Genomic DNA, 14,434 nt, shown 5'->3' on the forward strand with positions numbered 1-14,434 from the left:
TTTATTTGCAGACCACCATTTGCATATAAATTATATGCCTTCTAATTTGAGATAGGTGGCGAGAGAAACAGTGACATGCATTAACTTAAGGGTGAAGTATACAGAGAACTTATTGCCAAAATCCCACAGCACCCTGGAACTGACGTCTGTTATTGCATTCACTTCTTTTGGGCAGTTTTTCAACAAACTATCTAGCATTCCATTTCTCTCAGAGTCAGTTCCCCTCCCACCCCCCACCCCACTTTGTTTCAGGAGAGATTTCCCTTATTTTATAGAAAAAATGGTTTAGAAAACAATAAAGATGGCAGAGTCCAGGTGTGGAGATTGAGGCCCAGTGTGACCCATATCTCAGCCTCGAATTTAACTCAGTTTCCGAGTCTCACAGCCCCAGCATTACTTCTCGTCTTTGTTGCACATACTTTACAGTTTTTTTGTTTTAAGTGAGGTTCAGTGAATGGTCTCTCTTGTTTAGCCTCAGACAGTTGTAACCCGCATTACCAGCTCTCTGTTTGCGCTGTTACTGTTCTGATGGTTGCTCGGCCTCAGATAGCTGAGAATGTGCAGGATGGTATATCCACAGTGATGATTCAAAATGGTTCCAGTGCGCTGATTGGAACTTCTGTCATTGTTTGACGAGTGGTTCGTTCGTGAATTTCTTCCCCCTATCTTGCTTGTCCCACTAATGGCTTCCCCAAGGTCCTTGGATTTTTCATAGTTCAGTACTTTCCATTGTTGATTCACAGCCTGCCAGCGCTTAAAGATTCGGTACACAGACGATCCTTCGTGAATGATGAGGCCTGGCAAAAGAGCATGCAGATTAATGAGCCCAAAAACTCACACATCATGGTATCATCATTTTGCAATTGTCAATAATTTTGGGCAGTTTGGTGCCAAATTTGGAACTGTCTCTGTCTTCTGTCCATAAGCCTAATCATTAAATTTAATCTCCTCTATAATCCAGATCCATTCCACAGATTGAACCAACCCTTCATTGAGCCACTAGCTATTTTTCTTCAACGTCCTCTCTAAGCTGAATCAATAAGGTCATCTTGGCACAAGATGGCTTGACCCAGATGGGATAGTAAAGACAATGAAAAGGAGGAGGGTGGGGGAGTGGGGGGGTGGTAATACTGGCTTTAAAAACTTACAGCTGTAGAAGGAATAATATGTTACAAGATCGCCAAATGAGGTTTTATTGTTTGAATTAACTATAAAAACTAGTCAATCACACTACTGGGAGGGCAGTATACATCTGCAAGGCAGTTGAGGGGGATAGAATGGTATATATGTAGGCAGCTTCATGAAAAATTGTTAAACAATGGGGCAGGTATAGAGGGGGATTTCAATTACCTGAATATTGATCGGAATAATCGGCGTGGGATGGCGAGTCTGTCAGGACCCTGGGGACTTGTGGAAACTGTGTGGTGATTTCTTTTGAACTTATAGTCCTTTAACATCTTTGGACTATTTTTTCTGTGCCCATGGCCTGTTTTTTTTAATCAATTATGCTATTGTTTGCACTGTTGGAACTATGTGGTTTTGTGCAGGTCTTGTAGCTTTAGTTTTTGGTCTTGTTTTGTCTGGTAGATTTGGCGCTCCTTTCCGGGGAACGCGCTAAGACGATAGCGCGATATTAATACGCAGCAGCCTCTCTGGACCCTGGATTGGGGATTGCCAAACGTTACGTGGATTTTCTAGTGTAGTCTGTTTTGTCATATGCTTTTGTGATATCATTCTGGAGGAACGTTGTCTCATTTTTTAACTGCATTGCATTTGTGGTTTCTAAATGACAATAAACTGAATCTGAATCGGAATCGGAATATAGTCAGTGCAAAATGTATAGGGGAACGAGAATTTATAAAGTCACAAAGAAATGCAATTGAGAATTCAGTGCTTGAGTGAAATATGAACACTAGCGTGTGTTGTTTTCTTTAAACAAGGGTGCTGAAGGACACTTAAATGAGGTGTATTAAATTATTAACAACCAGGGGGTATAGATTGAAATTGTCAAAAGTTTAGAAGGCAGATGAGGTAAAATTTCTCTAACCAACGGATCTTAAAATTGCTGCCTAAAGGGGTGGTGGAGGTAGAAAAGCTCTCTGCATTTAAACAGGATTTGGACATGCACTTGAAAGAGCTGTGACTCACTGTTGGAAGGTCGGATTAGGCTGGATAGCGTTTTTCACTATCGACACAGAAACAGTGGGCCGAATAGCTTCTTTCTGTGTGGTAAATTTGCAATGAATTACAACCCGTAAGATCATATTGGAGCTATGCCTGCGCACCCATTAACTGGCTGTTACAATTGGCCCTGCAGCAGTTAAAGTAAGGTTAAATAAAGGCGAGCCTGTGTCAAGTGATTGCATTTCACTATAAATGGGACGTCTATTTAACACGGCAACCCATTTATAGTGAAGGCCTTCAGAGGTGCTATATAAATGCAGTGCTCCAGATCTTTGTGTCCAATTTGATGAAGTGAACAGGCATCTCATATTTAGCATGTGCTTGAAAGGAGTGGTAGAATCCTGGCTCAGATTTTCAAACGTGACTCTCATTATTTGAATAAATGGGAAACAAACACAGGTCACAGTCTGATTTACACCCACTTCCCTTTCAGATCTGTCTGGTCTGTGACCGGAACAGGAAAGATCCTAGGACATTTTTCACTGAGACGCCAGGCATCTCAGAGCTGAAAAAGCATCGCTTGTTTTTCTTTACTGCCTTGATAAGAACAACATCTCAATCGTACTCAATTAATCATCACTCCCACCTAGATAAGAACTCTCTCCCATCTCCCACGGGTGCCTAGTTACAAAGTATGGGATATGAACATTTCAGTGGGAGGAGAGGAAATGGGGGGGGGGGGGGGGAAGAGAGGAGATCTCTATTGAAAACAGATAAATTATCACTTCCTGACAATTTTGACTTGGCCTTGTCAGATGAGTGAATAATAAAGTCGCTGCTCTTTATTCCCTGCAGAAAGAAGTTATTTCATTCTCTATTACAAGATTTATGGAAAGCACAAGGGTGACCTCCACCAGGGGCACTAACAAGCCAGTAAAGTGCGCCAGCTGTCATAAAATCATCACCCTCCTGTTGCTTCAGTGGAGTGAGATAAATTCCATTTTGTATTATGTGACATGCAACCTCGCGTTAACCTGTCTGAGTCCTACAATCTAATCCTCGTCTCAGCTTCCAGTCTGCAGGTTTAAAGCCTCCAACCATGTCTATTGATGTAGCTCCCTCTACAATGGCAAGGCCGAGTGTAGACTTGGCAACTGTTCTGCAGAGCATCTGCACCCTGTCCACAGCGGCTATCTTGAGCTTCTGATTACATTTCATTTCAACTCCCCATCTCGTTCCCACACTGACCTATCCATCTTCAGCTTTCTCCTCTGCCATGGAGAATCCAGACACAACCTAGAAGAACCCAAAAAATTCAATGTTGCCAATTTTCCAGTTTCACTCCCAGTGTTCCTTTCCTACTTCTGGCCTGCTTAGGTTCTCTCTCCCTTTGTTCACCTTTTCCCTTCTCCCTATTACCTAGATACCTCTCCCCCCCACCCCCCCCCGGCTCTACCTGTCCACCACCCCTGCACCCATCCACCTGGGTTTCCTCTCCATGGCCTACCTCTTCCCCATCGAGCTCCATCCCTCCCTTACCTGGTTCCACATGACCTTCCAGCCTCGGTCTCTACCTCCTCACTCTTCCCTTTTGATGCATCCTTATCTGTTTCCACCCATCACCCACCAGCCTCTGTTTCAAACCTCCCATCTGGCCATCTTCCCCCACCCCACTTCACTCAATTCCACCTATTGCCTGCCAGCCCCTGTCTCACCCCTCCCACTCACCTCCTCATAGTGGTTAACTGCTCTCTACACTTTTGAGTCCAGATGTAGAGTCCCAACCTGAAATGCTGACAACCCCTTTGCCTTCACAGACACTGCTTAACCCACTGAGCTTTTCCAGCAGTTTGTGTTTTTTCCCCCATTTTTGAAGTGCCCTACCTTTACCATTTTCTCTTCCATTTCCTCACTCTGACACTGGATTAAGCTTCAGAGCACAAATCCATACCAAAAAAGAAACACTTACACTTCATAATTCCTCAGTTTATCGGTTGATCAAACTGCTATCTGTCCCGCTGGTTTCAACGTATTTGTGTTGAACCTCCCTCATTTTACCCTTTGTGAACTCATTGTCTTACACTGAATCCACCTCTGAGCTCACTGGCTTTTGCCACGACTTTACAACTCTTATTCTTGTTTTCAAATCCCTTGATGGGTTCACCCTCCCATTCCCTGCCAGCCCTGAGATTTTAGCCTCTCAATCATCCCCTGTAATACCTTCAGATGTCTGGGTTTGGCGGTCCCAAATTCCCTCCCTTCAAGCTCTCTGCTTTTCTCTCATTTTCTTTAGGATCAATCTTTTAAATGCTTACCTGGGGTCTGTCCGACGTGACTGTGTTAATTTTTATTTGAAAAACTCCTGCAGAGCAATTTGGGATGCTTTTACAATGTTTAAAGGTTTTCAATGCTCAGCTGAGACATAAGACATAGGAGTAGAATTAGGCCATTTGGCCCATCGAGCCTGCTCTGCCATTTGATCATGGCTGATCCTTTTTCCCCTCCTCAGCCCCACACCCCGGCTTTCTCCCCGTAACCTTTGATGCTGTGGCCAATCAAGAACCTATTGATTTCTGTCTTAACTACACTTAACGACCTGGCCTCCACAGCTGCATGTGGTAATAAATTCCACAAATTCACCACCTGCTGGCCAAAGAAATTTCTCAGCATATCTGTTTTAAATGGATGCCCCTCTATCCTGAGGCTGTGCCCTCTGGTCCTAGACTCTGCCACCATGGGAAACATCCTCTTCACAGCTACTCTCTCTAAGCCTTTCAACATTCGAAAGGTTTCAATGAGATCCCCCATCATCATTTTGAATTCTAGCGAGTACAGACCCAGAGCCATCAAACGTTCCTCGTATGATAACCCTTTCACTCCCGGAATCATCCTTGTGAACCTCTTCTGAACCCTCCCCTATGTCAGCACATCTTTTCTAAGATGAGGAACCCAAAACTGTTCACAATACTCAAGGTGAGGCCTCACCAGTGCCTTATTAAGCCTCAGCATCACATCCCTGCTCTTGAAATCTAGACCTCTAGAAATAAATGCTAACCTTTACCTTCCTCACCACTGACTCAACCCAGTATACTGTGCTCTTGAAATGCCAAAATACCCGTTTATTGAAAGCCCAGATGGTTAAATGGGGACTAATTGTTGAATCAACATTATTATGTTAACAGCTTCAAAGTAAGTGTCATGTGAGCTCTGGCCTATAGCCAGGATGGTGATAGCAACAAAGCATACAAACCTGTCCTTTAGGGAAACCAAAACACTTACATTCAATTTAACAGAAAATTTAGTCTACAAATTTTGGATAAGAAGGAATTTTGTAAAAGCATTTACAATAACATAAGAGCATAAGCTGTTTTACTTCATAAGTATTGATCCATTAATAAAATCAAAACTGTGATGGCCATATTACTGGGCTAATTTTCTACAGATACAAGTTCAAATCATAATATTCCAGCTCAAGAATTTAAAATCAACATTTTTGTTTCAACAATTGCTATGAAAGAGATAGTGAAACTGTCACATTGACATCAAGTGTGTAGCAGTTCCAATAACGTCCCTACAGATATGCACCCCTGCTATGGAGCGTTATATTACTGCAGGCTCTACATCAAGGGTGATTTTTAAACTGCTCTGAAGTGGAAGCATATTTTCTTAAGGGCAACATGGATGGCTAGTAATTTCCTGTGAATACAAGGTCAAAAAAGTATAATTCATACAATTTCTTATAAGAAATTAGTCTCCTCTTTTGAAAAATTCTGTCCCCTTCAATAAAAATGGTAGAACATTCAACAATATGATCCTGGAAGAGTTTAAGTAGCAAGGGAATGAGATTTGATGTGCTGACTGACAGCTCTTGAAACTTGACTAGCTTTTTTTCCCCCCAGATATTCTTAGTTGCTTTCATTGAAAAGTATCAGAGAATTCCCTAACTAATTTGAAACATTTTGTACAACAGTAGAACTCCCACTGAGAAAGGTCAGGCAGGTAGAGTGCCATAACTTAAGGCTATTTAAACTGGAGGTTGGCCTTCAAGATTAGAAACAAGTTTTTTTAAAAATTAAAAGCGCTAAACAGAATCCCATTGGGAAAAGTCTACAGGCGATTCCATATAATTGATTTGCTTGCATATTCCCAACGCTCATCTGTTCTGGTTGCCAATGGCAGAAGTGGTTTAACTTACTAGACTAACAATTAGAAACCAATCCAATGACACAAGTTTGCCACCACTATGAATGGGGAATTTAATTCAAGTAATTAAACAAATCTGGAATTTAAAGAGGAATACACTAAAATAAGTAACATAAATCATAACACTACTGGATTGTGAAAACCCAAGTGCTTCACCAGTGTCCTTTTAAGTATGCAAAGTGTTCTCCCTATCTATTCTGGGCTCTCTGTGACTCTTGTTTAGGGGCAATTAGAAATGGAAAATTAATACTGGCGATCTCAGTGTAAAATGCCTGTCACATGTAAATTTTTTAAAATAGCTTTAAAATCTCTGATCTCCACAAAGTGGTCCTGCTTCCACAATTAATACATTCTATCTGGAGATGTGATCAAAGGGGAGCACCAGCAAAGATGGCACTTCTTCAACATCCCTACAAGTGGGCACCATTTGGAGGAGGAGGTGCCAGCTGTACCTTTTGAGAATCATGTGCCAGCCAGCAATAGGCAGCTCTTGGCCCTGCAAACCAGCTGCAGTTTTACAGATGTTGACAACATTTCCTCAGGCACAAGGGATGATGGTTAGAGTTCTCCCAGAGTTCTGGAATTCCCTACTCAGAACCTATTTCTCTGTCCAGACCCTTGGCCAACTGTTTTAAGATTACCTTGGGACCTTTTGTATTTTCTAAGTGTAAGACATCAATGGTTGTCTCATCGCATGGCTATTATGCACAGTGGAGATCAACAATTCTTACACCACTTGTTCAGGATCTTGGGAAGAACTGTGCAAGTCAGCCCAGCTGAGAATGGGTGGATCTGGCTGCACTTTTTTTTGCCAAACCTGATTTCATATGTCGATGGTTAAATTCAAATCCATTCATGATCTCACCCTCCCCTTTCACCTTAAATGGTTGACAGCCCATAAAACTCTCTGAGATTGTTGTGCTCCTCGAATTCCAGGCGTTCACATGATCTCCAAAGTTAGTCGCTCCAGCATTGGTGGCTGTTCCTTCAGCTACCTGGGTCCCAAGCTCCAGAATCTCCTCCCTAAACTGCTCCTGAAAATGACTTCTTTGGATGAGCTTTTGGTTATTTGCCCCAACATCTATTGACCTGGTCTGGGACCTTCTGGTGGGATCTTTCCCATGTTAAGAATTCCAGGCTACTTTGGTGCCTCAGAAGGAGAGGTGATATTAAATATAGCCTCAGCAAACCAACAGGAAAGCCACCCTAAAAGTAATTTTACTGCTGTTAGGGGAAGTCCATCATAATACCTATTGATTTGTGCGTTCCATAGCATTAGGTTATATCTAATAATATGTAGTGCGTTCTCTGACTTACCACAAGCAATGTTTATTATTCCAAAGCCTCGCTAGCATTCTGGTTTTGTGACCTGAGGATGCCATCTCCTCTGCCCCTTGAGACATGCCCTTCCTGAATTTGTGACCTTTGGATCAAAGCATTACCTGTTCCACCCGTATACTCAGCACCGTCTTAGCTGGCAAGTGGCAGGGCGCAGTGATGCAGCAGTGTCCCCAGCCACTTGCCCATTCTGGTGCTCCAAGAAGCCAGAGCCAGGGTAAGTTCTTGGGTATATAAGAATAAAGCACTACATATCTTTGGGCACACTTTAACTGCAGTATCTGTTTAACATTGCTGATTGGTCAGTGGGGTCAAAAAATGAGCCCACTGAATTCACTCAATTCATAGAGAACATCTTGGGAGTTTTGCCTCACACCATAGAAACAATCCAACTGAGAGGGAGAGGGAGCCTTTCTGCACATGCTCAGTAAAAATGAATACGGTTTGGCCCAAATAAGAAGAAATTTGTGATTTTTTTTAGCAAATATTGATGCCATTCAAGTGTATGCCCCTCAGGCCAGAGGTGGGAACAAGGCAGCAGACAAGAAATGGCAGGCTTGCAATTTTATAGCGCCTCATTACACTTTTGCTCTGAAACATCTCATTGAACGAATTGCTTTGAGAGTTGAGTCACTGTTACGGAGCTAAATGCAGCAGGCAATTTGCGCACAGCAAGATCAAACAAACAGCAATGGCCAGCTATTGTGTTTTTGCAAGAAATGAACCTTCACTAGGATATTGGAAAAATCCCCTGCCTACTTCCAAGAGTGTGTCGTTATCATGTCAGGATATAATGCCCCTCTGAAATGGACAGAAGCTGAGACGTTGTGATTGGAGAGGCAGCCTAGATAAAGTCCTAGAGTGGAGCTTGAACCCACAACCCACTGGCTTGAGAGGTGAAAGTGCGATCAAGCAAGCTAACCTGAAACCTGGTGAAGAAGAGATTTATAAGTCTGGGGAGAGGAGGAGGCAAAGGAAATGGGGTTCCATACTTCTGAGTTGCTGAGATAGATCAAGTTAGTCTAGGAGACTAGAATCCTATCTTTAAAAGTTTGTGCAAACTGGCGTATCAGAACCTCAGTTGTTACATAGACACTGCCCACAGCATGATCAACAGTTTGACCATTGATTCAGAGATGCTCACCTATACAGACGACATCCATGAAGCCATACATCCCGTAACAGATCTGGAAGAGCAGGTCCTGTCTCTGCCACTTAGCCGACGGACTGAGGGAGGACCAAATTAACCAGGAGATGCTAGCAATTAGGAAGAGGGAGCCAAGGATGATTGCGGCTATCTGCACCTTTTCAATCACTGTGAGGGAGATTGCCTGCCACTGGAATGGGAGGGGGAAGGGCGCAGAAGATGGAAGGTGAGAGAATACAAGGTGGAAAGAGAAAGGGAGCAAAATAGCATGACAGACCAGAGACAAGATGAAACAGGGGAAGTAGAAATAAAGCAGAAAATGAACAAGGAGGATGGGGAGAGATAGTAAGAAAGAGTGAGTGAGTGATTTCAACACAAGAGAATGAGTGGGCCGGGGTTGGGAACATGAGAGGGAGAGAGAATAACATTAAAGCTAAGCACCTTTTGCTAGTATCACATGACTCCATTGCAATTGCGCATGAAATTATGACATCTTGGGACTCTCAACCCCAGGGAATCACCTAAAGCTCTGGCCCGCGAGATAGCTCAAGTTACAGCTGAAAGAACAAGCCCTGAGGATTATTAAAAAAAAGGCACTCTAGCATGACAGATCAATTGGCGTTGTAATGGGATAAGCCATCACAGTGCAAAGCAGCTCCGGGTAAAGGCCAGGGAGGGTACAGAGTGACAGTTGCCTTGACTCTGTCTCAGCAAGGGGGCCTTCACTCAGGTTTCAGCAGTTCCAGCGACAAGTCTGATTAAGCCATTGTGCTGTGGTTTGTAATGGGTTCCCATTCCTACTCCCCCAAGCTCCTCCTTTCTTCAACTCCTTTCAGCTTCCTAGCCTGGGCTGGCCTATTCTGCCTTTTCGCCTCTTAAATTGCTACCTGTGTCATCTCCCTGGGCGAGTGTGCATAGTACGGTCAGGGAGAGAGGGAGGACCTGCATCTAAATGGACTTCTGGAGGGGTTATAAGGATTTGACCTGACGCAGGCTCACACTCATTTTGTGCTGGGCAGCAAAAGCTAAGAGATGTGTGCAGGAATAAAGGAAACAAGGCAGCACAGGCCTCAGAAAGCAAACCACAACCCCCTCCTCCGTACCACACGAAGGGCAGCAGGTGAGTGGAAACACTACAGCCCACAGGTTCCCCTCCAAGTTACAAACTTTGGAAATGTGGAAACAGGTCTTCCAGCCCACAATCACACATTAACACCAAACTGATATATTTTCCCCCACATTGTCATCAATTCCCCATCTGCCCAGATTTTACTACTTAACTACACTCTAGGGGGTCATTTACAGTAGACGATGAACCCACCAACTCCCACATGTTTGGGATGTGGAAGGAAACTGGAGCACCCAAGGGAGACCCATGCAGTCACAAGAAGAACGTGTACACACACACACACACACACACACACGGCAGCAAGGTTCAAGATAGGGATCTGCGAGGTAGTAATTTTACTAACTGCTCCACTGTGCCCTTCTTTCATCATCACTGGATCTAGGTTGTAAAACGTTCCACCTTATAGCACTGTGTGAGCACCTTCGCCACAACGAATGCAGTGGTTTAAGAAGGCAGCTTTCAAGGGGGAATTGTGAATGTGTAGTAAATATTGGATTTGTCTAGATCTTGTGAAGAAATAAAAAGAGACAGCATGAAGGGAATGGATTTGGCCGTGTCCGTCATCATATGAATCAATAATAGCCTTTGGTGCACCCCATGTGCTCCTCATTTAATTCCTCCACTTCCTGAGTTCAAACGTCACCAAGCAGGTGTGAAATTTAAATCTAGCTAATAAGTTCATTCAAATTGGAATGAAACAGAAGTCTTGCATTGTTCCTGGTGGGCATAAAACTGCTGGTCATTGTAAAATCCTGTCTGGTTTCATGATCTTCATGGGAGAGGAAATCTGCTGCTTATACCTGGTTCAAACTTACTAATGTGGTTTACTGTTAACTGTCCCAAGGTGGCCATAGAGCTGTTCAGTTCAAAGAACAGTGGGAAATGGGATTAATGCCTGCCTTACCATCAGTGTAAATGAGTAATAATAAAAACATCACCAAAATATTAAGACACTGTTGACACTGTGCACGGGTGCCACCAGCTCATTGCTACCTTGATCTTCACCCTAGCCAACACGGAAAGCAACTAGGCTATTCAATCAGGAAGGTAAGAAAACCACAAGCTGAATCTAATCTTGTACATTTACACACCTGTTTCCAGGTAGCAACCAAGGGGAAAGAAATCCAGGCTGCTTCTGGAGCACCAAATCAAACTCCCTGCTGACCCCTGCACCCTCTCGCCTACTGTCTAACCTGACAAAGTGCCAGCCTTGCCAACATAGATGTTCAGGAGCCCACACCGTCTTCCATGTTTCTGTAGCGACCCCAACCAGTCCGATCATCTACTGAGCCGTGGAGCAGTACAATTAATCGACATATTACAGCCTAGACGTGAATCGATCAAGCTTAGTCTGAGGGATTGGTGAGCTTTGCTTATTATTTATTCAACATCTCTGGCCGTGCTACCTCTGGCACCAGCACATTCTATGCATGATCTACAATAAATCGCATGCAGAGCAGCAGGAGCAAGTACAAGGGCCAGCACCTCCTTACAAGCCACTGAAGTAGGACAAAAAAGAGCAAAGGAGCTACTTGCACTGATTTCCTCTGGCATTTCTCTGGGGGCTGAGATGGAAATGTGTGGGAAGTAACTTTATTGGGAGGGCCACTCAGCTTGGCAAAACTGGCTATATTAAGTACTTTATGGAGCAAAGGGGGTACAAGAAACTACGCAAACTCATGAGTTGTGAAGGTGGATAACCTGTGGACATTGGGACCCAAGCTTACTGTGCAACGATCATGTACATCACAGACATCTCAGAAAAAAAAGAGATTTAAATTTATATGATGTTTTTCACAACCACAGGTCATCCCAAAACACATTACACTCACTGAAATACTTTTATTAATGTAGGAAATGTGACAGCCAATTTATGCACATCATGTAATAATGATGAAATGCTAGGTCTCAGGGATGTAGGCAGAGGGATAAATATTGGGAAGAAATCTCCTGCCCTTGTTCAAAGCAGTACCTGTAAGATCTTTTTCATCCAACTGAGGACAAAAAGGGCCTTGGTTTAGGACTTCATCCAAAAAACAGCAGCCTCCATTTATTAGCAAATCAAAACCTCCCAGAAGCATTATCAAATGAAGCAGGTGCTAGGACAGGCAACCAAGAGCTTTGACAAAGAGAGATGTCTTAAAGGAGAGTAAGAGAAGGAGATGCTGTGTCACAACAGCCCAAGAATTGGGCTCTAGCAAGATCTAAAAACTGACCCTAGATAAATGAAGTAAATGGGCATCCACGTAGAAGATGGCCGACCAAACAAAGTCAGGTAAGGCCCAAAGTACTACCAATACAACCAGCTGGAGTCACAAACGGGCCCAAAGAAAGGACCGTGAGGCCAAACTTTTAGTATGTGTGGGAGGATCAGGGCAAGGAAAATGTGGTACGAGTGAAAATCTGGGAATATGAGCAGATGGCCACGTGGAATGAGTTTGACAGAAGCCTCGAAGTGCCGATGTTATATGCACAGCAACAGTTTTTAGTGGAGAATGTTTACAACTTGGCCAAGCAGTTTGGTGGTCAGTTACTGTGCAGTGACCTGAAACAGTACTCGCAGTACCAATGCACCATGCACCCCCAGGATCCCAACGACACGTTTGTGCTGGCAAAAGAGGCTGATAAAAGCAACTGGAACAGATGTGGGAATCCAAGGCCCAAAAGAGGTGAGGCTAATTTTAAGAGGAGCTTGGCGAGCTGGGAGTGGGCCAGGGGTGGCATCAAAGTCTTCCCATCAAGATTCAAGATTGTTTATTATCATTCTTCCAAGTAGTAACCACAAAACCAGAGGTTCCATGATACATGCTGTATGAGGAACTCCTGGAAGGAGCTGAACAAGAAGCTGCTAACTGACTGGGACACAATTAGGTGTTTCCAATCACCAAAAATCAGTTCAAGAGAGGTGGTTCTTCGGCCCATTTGACTCATGCTGACCAAGCTGGTCCCAGCTGCTGGCTTTCACATTATAGCGTTGGAGTAAAATTTTCTGGTTAAAGAGCAAGGCTGATTGTAGCTGCCGTCTTCTTCAGTCAATAGGAAAGTGGTGCCTCATCTGCACAGGCTGAAGTTCTGCTCTCGATGAAAGACACGGTCGTCACCTGAGGTGAATGTCCACAGATGCTGGAAGGGGGGCACGAAGCAGACTTGGTGCTCACTGAAAAGGAATGCTCACAGAAGGTGCAGGATTGCGTGCAGGGTAAATGGTAATAAGACTCTAGCCAGAAATCCCGAATGCTGCCCCCTCACATTGCAGCTGCTGACAATGCTTCCATGATCTGAGCCATATGATCAACTCTCTTGGAATTCCTGCACTCCTACACACAAAGAACCATGGGTATTTGCTGTGTTGCCAAGTATGGCTGGGCTTTGCTTGCATTTCTATTGCATCTTTCATGTTCCAATAATGTTTCACAGCCATTCCAAATGAAGGGAAATGCACAGCTCATTTGCGCAGAGCAGGCTCCCTCAAACAAGAATGCTGTTTGCTTTTGGATGATAGTTCAACATTGGCCTGGGTCAGCAGGAAGAACTTTCCTGCCCTCCTTCAAACAGTGTCATGTGGATGTACACCCCAGGGGGCTGATGGGGCCTTTGGATTAACCATGTCCAAAATGTCGCCTCCAACACTCTCTGTCATTCTGCCTCTCCTATAGTTTAGCCATCCATTGTAGTGCCCCTCCCTCAGGGCAGCACTCCTTCTTAATGTCCCTCTCACAGTGTGGTGCCCTTCTGCTCTCGGCTGTCTCTTTGTAATTTGGGTTTACGGAGGGGCACTAACTTTCTAATCACCTGCCTGCCCCCAGTGCTGTACATCAACCCTCTTTGCAGAGGACCAGGCAGGACTGCAACACCATCCAAAATTAAACCGCCTCACGACAGTGTCATACAGAACGGTCTTGGGCCCTTTGACCCACTGAGTCTGCATCACCCACCCACAATAATCCTACACTAATCACAATTATATTTTCCCCACATTCCCATCAACTCCCTCCAGCTTCTACCCTTCACCTGCACACAGCGGCCAGTTCACCTACCAATCAGCAGGTCTCTGGGATGTGGGGAGAAACCCACCCCTGTGGTCACAGTGAGCACATGCAGACTCCACGCCATACAGGTCAGGGTTGAACCTGGGCCTCTCGAGCAGTGAGTGTGCAAAGAGTGACCAAGCAGGCAGCTTGGTCCTCTGAGAAAGGTGGTCAGTAAAACAAAGCTGAAAATTGGGGATGGATAAAATGACTGGATGTTCTCCGTGGACTAGGCAGAGCTTAGGAGGATGATGGTGCCTAACGGCGACTCCTTTGCTTGCATCTTCAGAAACAGCTCTACTTCCATCTTTAATATCTTTATTTTCTTCCTTTCAGGGTTCCTTTGAAGACCCTGACCTGGAGTTACACACAGGCTTCAATTCTTTGCGGGAATGGGACCCGTTCTTGGGGTTCCACGCCTGGCCATTATTCGACATGCCAAGGGTTCAGCCTGAGAAGCTCAAT

At 44.3% G+C, this 14,434-nt stretch overlaps 1 protein-coding gene across 1 annotated transcript in view; it reads right to left on the reverse strand.

Annotated features, from left to right (window-relative positions):
* Positions 1 to 258: 258 nt before the first annotated feature.
* The window catches only part of LOC132384476 (E3 ubiquitin-protein ligase MARCHF9-like), a 217,479-nt gene continuing 203,303 nt past the window's right edge, over positions 259 to 14,434 (reverse strand). Inside the window, exons 3-4 of the mRNA XM_059955628.1 lie at positions 8,810 to 9,002; positions 259 to 797 (exon numbers count right to left, since the gene is read on the reverse strand). Coding sequence (XP_059811611.1) covers positions 475 to 797; positions 8,810 to 9,002 — 516 coding nt within the window. The 3' untranslated portion in view covers positions 259 to 474. The remainder of the gene's footprint in view (positions 798 to 8,809; positions 9,003 to 14,434) is intronic.

This window comes from Hypanus sabinus, chromosome X1 (genome assembly GCF_030144855.1).
Source record: "Hypanus sabinus isolate sHypSab1 chromosome X1, sHypSab1.hap1, whole genome shotgun sequence".
NCBI classification, from domain to species: Eukaryota; Metazoa; Chordata; class Chondrichthyes; order Myliobatiformes; family Dasyatidae; genus Hypanus; species Hypanus sabinus.